Below are 8964 nucleotides of genomic sequence, written 5' to 3' on the forward strand. Positions count from 1 at the left end.
AAGTTCACCAGCTCCTGTGCAGTGAAGTGTCCAATGTGTGGGAGGTTATGGGTTGTGTTTTCGAATAAACTCAGTAACTGACCTGGGAAAGTATAAAATGGCAAGATATGATATATGGAAGAAAAAGGTTTGCGATTAGATCTCTAAATTAACAGACTGGCAGGCACACAAGCATGTGTGTGCTGAGTGTGCAGAATGAAAAGGCTTAGTTTGCTTGGTTTTCTTCACTTCAATTAAAATATGTTATACTCAAACAAATTGTTCTCAACTAGAATGCACTTCCTTGTTATAGGTATAATTTCTCTTCAAGAAAATTCTGACTGTGTACACAGTTGACATGGATTCCCAAATCTCCTGTTTGTTTTAGCACCACAACAGACACACCGTTTAGGACCTGTTAGCATGCTTTGCAAAGCTTGAGGTAAAAAACCCATAATGTCCTTTAGCCTAAGCACAGAAGAATTTGATGACTAAGTTATGAAGTCTGAGGCTAATTAAGGGCCTGAATAATACCAAAACAGTAAATGCCACCGAAATAACTCATACACTGCACCAGCAGCCAACAAAACAGAAAGCATGAAAAAGGAAATATTTAGCACTTGCAACACTTTTTATTATATTTGTATGCAGTAAAATTCTTATCACAATAAGGAAGAAAACACCTCTTCAAACTTTGAACAAAAGCACATAACGAAACAACTGCCCAGGTTTAGCTCATAATTGTACATATTTATAGTAAAGAAACATTCTTTATAAATACTGTTTCATCTGTAGCAAGTAAATACCATAATTTAATTACAAATGGATAAATATGGCAGTTGATATTTACAAAAGGAAGGGTTTACAGAAAATTGAACGGCACAACGTTTAGTTTCCTCACAATCTTCCAGATAGTATTTCACAATTCAAACTTGCAAAGCACAAAACATCACAAGTTAAGCCCAGCAAACTAAAATGTACATTCACAAGCATAATATTGTGGTCTGTTTGAGTTAAATGTTAACTTTGGCACTCTTTCCAGTTTATAGATGTTTAGTATAGTACAATCAATTTGCCTTAGGATCACAATATTCAACAGTATAGTACAATGTTATCGTAATATGTGCACTAAAAGTCCAGTTAGAGAAATAGCTACCATTGAAGGAACATCTATACACCAAAGACTGACAAACTATCACAACCAACGGGAAAGTGGGCTTTTGGTAATTATTTACAATATGAAATACACTGCGACTATTTTACATAATTTCCTCTGTGGTAATCTTCATATTCCCTGGCGAATCAAAAATAATAAAAATAAACAAATGTTTGTGTGCCTCTCGTATGCACGTGCCCCAATCTCCTGCTGAATGGTCCAGTGCTATGAAATGAGTGTGTGTTGCTTCATTTCAGCTTAGTCCTAAACATACCATTCACTGAAATTGGAGGATAGGCCACCGTGGCTGGTGGTGTTATGCACAGCTGAGGCTGGGGACAGGGTGGTGTTGCTTTGGGTCTCGGTGGTGGGAGACACCAGGCCTGGAGGTGTGGAAGATTCATAACCAGAGCTGGCTGCTGGTGATGAGTCTGATGCTGGTGGAGAGGCTTCATGGACCTGGAGAAAATAAGACAAATCAGTATTTACAATGAAGCAATAAAAGAAAACCCTTTGACTAACTGGGAATGAATCATGCACAACATAAAACACAATCCTATGTGTTAATAATAAACATTACAGAGGCCTGACACACACATTTAACTTATCAGCACACATTTCCTGACACACGTATTTACCTTCATGTGTTTTCGTAGGGAGCTGGGATGTGTGTAGGACTTGTCACACATTTTGCACAGATAAGGCTTGTCCGACGTGTGAACGTGCATGTGTTTCTTTCGGTCGCTGCTGTTTGCAAACCTTCTGTCGCATCCCTCAAACTCACACTGGAACGGCTTCTCTCCTGCAGGAAAAAAAGAATAAAGTGGTCACACACATATATATATATATGTATAGGCTATATGTATATTTATAGAGCAATGCCTCGGGCTGGGTGTATAACAACAAGGAGCTTTGCAGCTCACTGGATGCGTAAAATAAAAATCAAGAAATTCAGTTTATATATGATGGTGCTCCCTTAAATTCACAGCAATCAATAACACATTTTAAAACAACTTAAAGCACAATCCAAACCATGATGTTCAAAGTTTAAAGCGTATGTTAAAACGAGATGGGGGAGTTAATGAATAATGCGCATAGTGATTTGGAGGGGGTGGGAGAGAGGGATAAGGCCGTCCTCAGTAGGCCTACAGAAGGCGTACCATTTGCTGGGAGACAATAAAAATCTAATTAGCACCTGACCAATTTCATGGCACGGCACCATAATGTATTTCCCAAGAAAATAAGTCCAAATGTGAAAGGCTGGTAATGGCCCTGTCTAGCACCTTAGCTCCGATGGAAGGGACGCAGGAGAAAACAAAAGGCATTAAACTACGTGTGCTGTCCTCGGCTTAACCTACACCACAACACACAACTCCTAAACAAACAGGAATTACACATCGATTAGAAAATAAGTGTGAATAATTTCTCTAAGGACAAAGTCTGAAAAATCTATATGAATAGGGGGATCGTGCGAGCTATAAAAGCGCAGAATCGACAACACGCTACACTAAACCAATTGATATGATTTACAACACCAGCCTGTCTGCACGCAACGCGCTCCCCCTGTCCCCTTTGACCCATTTTTAAAGTTTACTCCTAACAGTAAAACATCGACAGAGCCTGTTAAATCTTTGTCTACACGTTTGGAAAATGTTTTACACGAGAACAATTGTATACATAAAATAAAAAATAAAAAATGTTCTGTATGTAGCCGTATAATAAAGACATTATTCCGCTATTCTAAACAAATTTGCTCTCTCCTGGACGTAGTCCTAAATCTACTTTGACTGTATCTACTTTAGCAGCCTAAAATAGCCACCAATAATTCGATCTTAATTCGTGTTTTCTCTTGGCCAGGCACATGTTTACAATAGCGAACTAAACGCACATGCCGGCTTATTAACGGCAATAACACACATCGTATCATTCAAATAAAATCAATTAAAAAGGGACTTCCAAGTGATAATTACCTGTGTGTGTTCTCTTGTGTATCTTCAAGTTTTCCGACCGTGCGAAGACCTTTCCACAGCCGGGGAAGGGGCATGGAAAAGGCTTCTCCCCGGTGTGCACCCGAATGTGGTTCACCAGTTTGTATTTCGCCTTGAACGGTTTGCTCTCCCGGGCGCAGTCCTCCCAGAAACAGACGTGGTTGGTCTGCTCCGGTCCACCGACATGCTCCACCGAGACGTGCGTGACCAACTCGTGCATGGTGCTAAAAGTTTTGTTGCAACACTTCTTTGGGTTGCTGAGCTGCTCGGGGTCGATCCACTTGCAGATGAGCTCTTGCTTGATGCACTGCTGCCTCATGTAGCGGAAAAAGGCACCAGGGTGGTGGTGGGCTGCCATGTTCATCCCCATGTTCATATTCATGGAGCCGTACTGGTTGTGGAGCTGAGCAGCTGAGTACGGGTCGGTCCTCGGGCTGGAAACCTGGTGGTACTGGTCGGAGCGTCCGAAAACTTCTCCGGGTAGTCCGAGCCTCATTTGCCCGTTGAGGACATTCGGGGAACCGTGGGACCCATGTTGGTCGTGGATCCCGGGGAACAGAATGTGGCCTTGAGTGTCTGTGTGGGAGTGATGAAGGGATCCCGCCGTGGGGCCAAAAATAGTGTGTTGGCTGCTAGCCGGAGAGGATTCTCCGAAGCCACGACTACGAAAGAGAAAGTCCCTGGTTGAGTTGAAAGGAGAGCTTGCATACGACGTGACATGGGCGGCGTGAGCTCCCAGAGCCGCTGCGGGGTAGCCCGGCGCCTGGCTGGTGAAGGCAGAGCTCTGTCCCGGAGAGAGATCATGGTTCAGCTTAAACGCACCCATGTGTGCGGAGTCTACAAAGCTATTTTGTGCCAAACTCAAGTCTCTCTCCTGCATCTCGCTCGCTGAGTGATGTCTGGCAAATGACCCCACTCCCAGTCCGGGGAACTGGTGACCAGCATCCAGTAGCATTATTTCAGAAAGCGATAATTTTTTTTATTTTTTTTTTATTTTTGTTCAAATCAGCGCAGGGCTGCCGCGAATAAGTTAAACAACAAAATCAAACGTGTATGCTGGTAAGCAACAATTCAACTTCCAACCTTGGAAACACCATATCAGGCGTGCTTCAAAACGCCGCTCCGCTCATGAAGGAAAACAAATCAGCTCGGCTTATCGAACACTGAATTTACTTCTAGTTAACTTGTGCCTCAAAAATCCAAATGCAATGAAGTGAAGAGTTTCCTCGTGTCCTCTTCTCTTGACTGCGACAGTTGGATGCGTTAAAATGCACTCGAAGAATTAAATAATTATCTTACTAGGTGTCCTCTGCGTGCACAGACCGAGAGTAGCTGGCTCATCTCAAAAAACGCTGTGCCGATTGGGTATGTATTTATTTCTCTGGCTCGCCTGTGTTTATCGCGGAGGGTCCCTGTTTCTCCGTGGACTGGCTCTACCTCTTCTACCGCCCCCTTTAACTGGAGCCCGTTCATTCATTCCTCGCAGTCTCATTGGCCACTGCGCCTCATCAATCCCAGGTGCCCCTCCAATAGCAGGTAGCGCTCTGGCGACTTAATAGTGCAACGCCATTTTCCACTAATAATTACCGCCTACTTTCAGGAGAAGGTTTGGGGGGGGGGGATATACAAGCGAAAGGATCACGACAAGAGAGAGGAGAGAACATGTTTTTGTTGTTTATATTCTGTAGGTGTCAAGTTGTAGTATGAAAAAATAATTGTGGCATCTGCTGAGACACAATAAGATAGGAGAACGACAAAACTATTTAGATCGGGGAAAAGAAAGTGAATCAGTGGTGCAGGGAATTTGGTAATCCAAATATAATGCAACAGCTCTGTGAATTTTACATTTCTAAAGTATAAAAATGATCACACTTCCATATCAGTCCACATAGAGCCGGGCTACAAAATATATGGACAGAACTTGCCCACAAAATCTAAAAGAAATAATAACACACTAATAGCGCAAAATGTTCAGTACACACGCCAGTAGGCTTATGACTGCAGAAGAGTGTAACACGATTTTCAGGCATTTTTACTTCTATAAAGCATATACGGTTTGAATATTCTGAAATATTCCGAGGATGCATTAAGTGTCTTTGGCAAAAAAACAAACCAATTTTTTTGTGGTTAAATTGACTCAAGTAGCCTACTGCTGTAACACCTCCCCCTTATTCAGAAAACAGTATGAGACCAAAATAATAATAAATTATACATTTAAACACACATGCAAACATTCACATGTACCATTGAAATGTTGATACGGTATAAGCCTGTCATTAAGTTGTGTTAAGATAAGTTGTATAGAATCACTCAAATCTGAGGAATCGCTCGCCACTTAATTCTCCACAGCTGAGAAAGCATGTGTGGCTCCATATGGAGTCCAGTGGTTTTTCACTGGTTGTAGAACCACAACTGGGCCTTTAGTGGTGCTCCAGTGCTCACACTGGCAACCGCCAGTGCTTGTTGTTGGTTCTTTTAATGGCTGCATATGTTGCTGGTTCTGTTTCCTCGGTGGTTCTCACACTCACCGCAGCAATTAAGTTACATGATATGGTGGTGAACTGCGGTTAGATCCGAGTTAACCATTAGTGACCTGTAAGGTCGAGCTTTTCCTGAACTCACAATAAGGAAGTTACAGTAATACAAGTGTTACAGTTGATATTGAATTAAGATATGATGGTGATGTATATGAGCATGGCTCTGTGTACCGTTTTGGTTTTAGACTAAAAAAAATTGCCCTCAAGAAAACGATAGTCTGCAGCCATTCAGCCACTGCTTCTTACACCAGATTTCATTTAATAACCACTTCTTTTTTGTTTCTTCTTCTTAATGTGATTTCCTTTTCGGTTCCCATACAGGCACAACCATGTAGGCTATAACTGACAGAGGAAAGTCTTAAAAAAAAAAAATTGTTTCATTTACTGGCAACTTTCCATTTCAAGCATGCAATGAATCTGCGTTCAACTGGGAATATACAGGCCCTGCACCACAGCTGCTCATTCACGTACAAGTCAAATGAAGTTTACTTACATTTTCATCAAATTAAAATCCCACAAGCTCTCCCGTTCCATTACTCAACACATTTCTCTGTCTGCCTCAGCTGTCCATAAGCGACCGATAATGGTCAAGGCGAGGGAAACGTTTAAAACTTTTTGAAATTGTGTGTGTGTGTGTGTGTGTGTGGTGTGTGTGTGTGTGTGTGTGTGTGTGTGTGTGTGTGTGTGTGTGTGTGTGTGTGTCTTAGCTCGTAGTGGAACAGGCTGAGCGTTGTGTGCCATTCTTCCAAGTCTATTTCAACCCGCACCACAGGAAACGCAGGAGCTGATCCAAGTTCAAAGTCACGTCTGCCGACCCATAAGAAGTTTTTTATTTCTCAGCAAAACCACAAAACCTTCCCCAGATAGGGAGAAAAGCGAAAGAAAATTAAAAAGAAGAAAAAAAAAATCTACTGGGTAGATAAACACATGGCTTAGGGTTTTCCCTTCTGCTTGGAGAAGAAAGGTGGTCTAGCCTATTGAAAATCCCCCAAAGGCCAGTATTTTAAAAGGTTTTAGGATCAGCATTGTACATTGAGACATGGCCCAGGATTTAAAACAAAAAATACATGAAATATAACTCAGAATGTAGAATATAACTCAGAAGGTTTCTGAGCTGATCAATAAAGTCGGTAGTCTCGATCACATAAGGGCGCTCGGCCTTATAATGGGGGCCAAAGGCGCATTTTCTCTCCGTTATCTGACAATATCAATATGTTGACACACTGGAAGGTTACTGGTGGCTTCCGTGACCTTGTGTTTCATGGATGTTTGACCTATGACCCGGTAAGACCACATATGTTGCCCTCTTGACTCCTTTTGGTAAAATAACCCTGTTTATGACAAAGCGTCTTTGTTTTAAAGAGAGAGAGAGAGAGAGAGAGAGAGAGAGAGAGAGAGAGAGAGAGAGAGAGCTTCAAATATGTCCCCCTCGTCGGTCTGAGGCATCGACAGCTTTAATTTGAGTTAGTTATAGGTCAATACTAAATTAACCCATTCCTTCAACAAGTTCAAACTCGACTTTTCCTGTATTAATTTAGATGATTTAATATTCAGTGTAATATAAACCAATTTATTTTATGTTGATATGGCGGGACATGATGACTGTAATGAAACTCGGCAGCTGTATTTCAAAAATTGCACTTGAAGGATAATTGTCACGGTTGAGCACCTTTATTACTTATTTGGCAAAATTATAATTATTCATTTTGTGTGGATTAGGTCCCATTTAATGTGGTGTTTATTGTAATGTGTATGAAATAGGGGCCCTTAAACAAATCATAAACAGTGCACCCACTGCTCCTCTGTGTTTTATGGGTTTCCACAAGCTCTCATTGGAGCTGGGCATATTTTAGTTATTTAACTAAATCCCCGAAACAACGATTCACACACATATGGTTATGGGAGAATTTTAGTGACTTTTAAATTTAAAAAAAAAAATACAGATACAAATTCATTGTGCAAATGAAAAGAAAAATTAGCAGCTGTTAATAACAGTAAACTGCTGGAACAGGAAGAACAGCCAACAGTTGCAAGACTACAACACGTTGTATATCAATTGTAGAAAACCTCTATTCAGTTGCTGATTATCAAGTTCATAAATCAGTTTCAATAGAGGAGCACGTGCAACAGGCCCAAAACATGTAAACCCTTCCCTCTTTAACACGGTGGAAATCAATTAGCCAATAGAACTTGGTCATGAATGGGGATATGTGGTGTTCATTAATATACTGTACGTTTTACATGTTTATGGCCAGCTCCTGTTCAAGTTACAAACACTTTGATTGGATGATGATTTACAATTTGAGTCCAGCTTTCATAAATCCATATCAATGACGGATACACGTCCTGCTGGCAACAAGGACTATTCAAATGGAGTGATCCTTCATACTGAACTTATGCACAGCTTTACAAATGTCTGCCAACTTTCAATTATAACCGACATTATACATACTGGTAAATAATGGTTAGCTCACATGTTGAGAATAAAAATACCTTTTTTTACAGAGACTTTTTACAGGTGCAACGAAGACAGTTTGATGTGTAACTCACGCATAGGTCAGCCTTAATTTGTAATACATTCAAGCTAAGATAAATTCATTTAGTGGGATTTTTTTTTTTATTGAGACATAATGAAAAATTTCAGGGAACAAATTAAAGACATTTTTATTGGTTTTCCCAACATTTCCCAAAATAAAATGTACAGCTTCTAAATGTAAGTGTAGTAGTCATGTTATTCATATCAACATCAGAAGAAAAGGAATCATATTGATAAAATAACAGCAAGAGGGAAAATAGGGTTAACATTAACGACACCTAAAACAACAAGAAAGTAGACTGGAACCTATTTCTCTGTTTTATTTTTATTGTCTCTATCTAATCACCATTGTACGGTATTACATTTCTCAGTAAAATGGTTTAGTAATGCCTTTCCACAGGTGTGCCTTTTCCATTAAATAATTTAATAATAAGTCTCAGTAGCTGCATGTTTTCGAAATCTTTCTTGATAACTAAAATGCCCAAATTCCAAATAAATAAACTTTGCGCCATCACTGTTGTCCTCTTGACACATTACACTGGCCACATCCATCCATCCACCAACGGGCTTTTTTTCTCTCTCTCTCTCTTTTTCAATGGCGACATCAAATCGATAGTAAGACACTTTACCAGGGATAAACTAGGCTGTATTTGTCACACAAACCGGCATTTCGGTCATCCAAATGCGCCAGGACCAGTAAACCGAAAGCCGCACAAACAGATCTGCTGGTAACTTTGTGAGTACAACTTTTGGAGTCAACAGCGATAA

General features: G+C 40.6%; 1 protein-coding gene across 1 annotated transcript; it reads right to left on the bottom strand.

Moving 5' to 3' along the window:
• Positions 1–591: 591 nt before the first annotated feature.
• Positions 592–4588, bottom strand: zic2a (zic family member 2 (odd-paired homolog, Drosophila), a). Its single transcript, XM_032529997.1, has 3 exons — positions 3106–4588; positions 1774–1937; positions 592–1594 (listed from the first exon to the last, which is right to left on the bottom strand). Exons 1-3 carry the CDS (start codon positions 4076–4078, stop codon positions 1400–1402), a joined length of 1332 nt encoding a protein of 443 aa, XP_032385888.1. The 5' UTR covers positions 4079–4588; the 3' UTR covers positions 592–1399.
• Positions 4589–8964: the final 4376 nt, after the last annotated feature.

The sequence above is a fragment of the Etheostoma spectabile genome, chromosome 11 (genome assembly GCF_008692095.1).
Source record: "Etheostoma spectabile isolate EspeVRDwgs_2016 chromosome 11, UIUC_Espe_1.0, whole genome shotgun sequence".
In the NCBI taxonomy this organism is placed as follows: Eukaryota; Metazoa; Chordata; class Actinopteri; order Perciformes; family Percidae; genus Etheostoma; species Etheostoma spectabile.

Bases quoted from the DNA above. Each gene is read 5' to 3' on its own strand.
- zic2a (XM_032529997.1), bottom strand. From the start codon at position 4,078: ATGCTACTGGATGCTGGTCACCAGTTCCCCGGACTGGGAGTGGGGTCA. The intron at 1,938-3,105 runs GTAATTATCACT...TTTTTCCTGCAG, and splicing joins ACACAAGAGAACACACACAG to GAGAGAAGCCGTTCCAGTGT. The intron at 1,595-1,773 runs GTAAATACGTGT...TATTTTCTCCAG, and splicing joins CCCTACGAAAACACATGAAG to GTCCATGAAGCCTCTCCACC.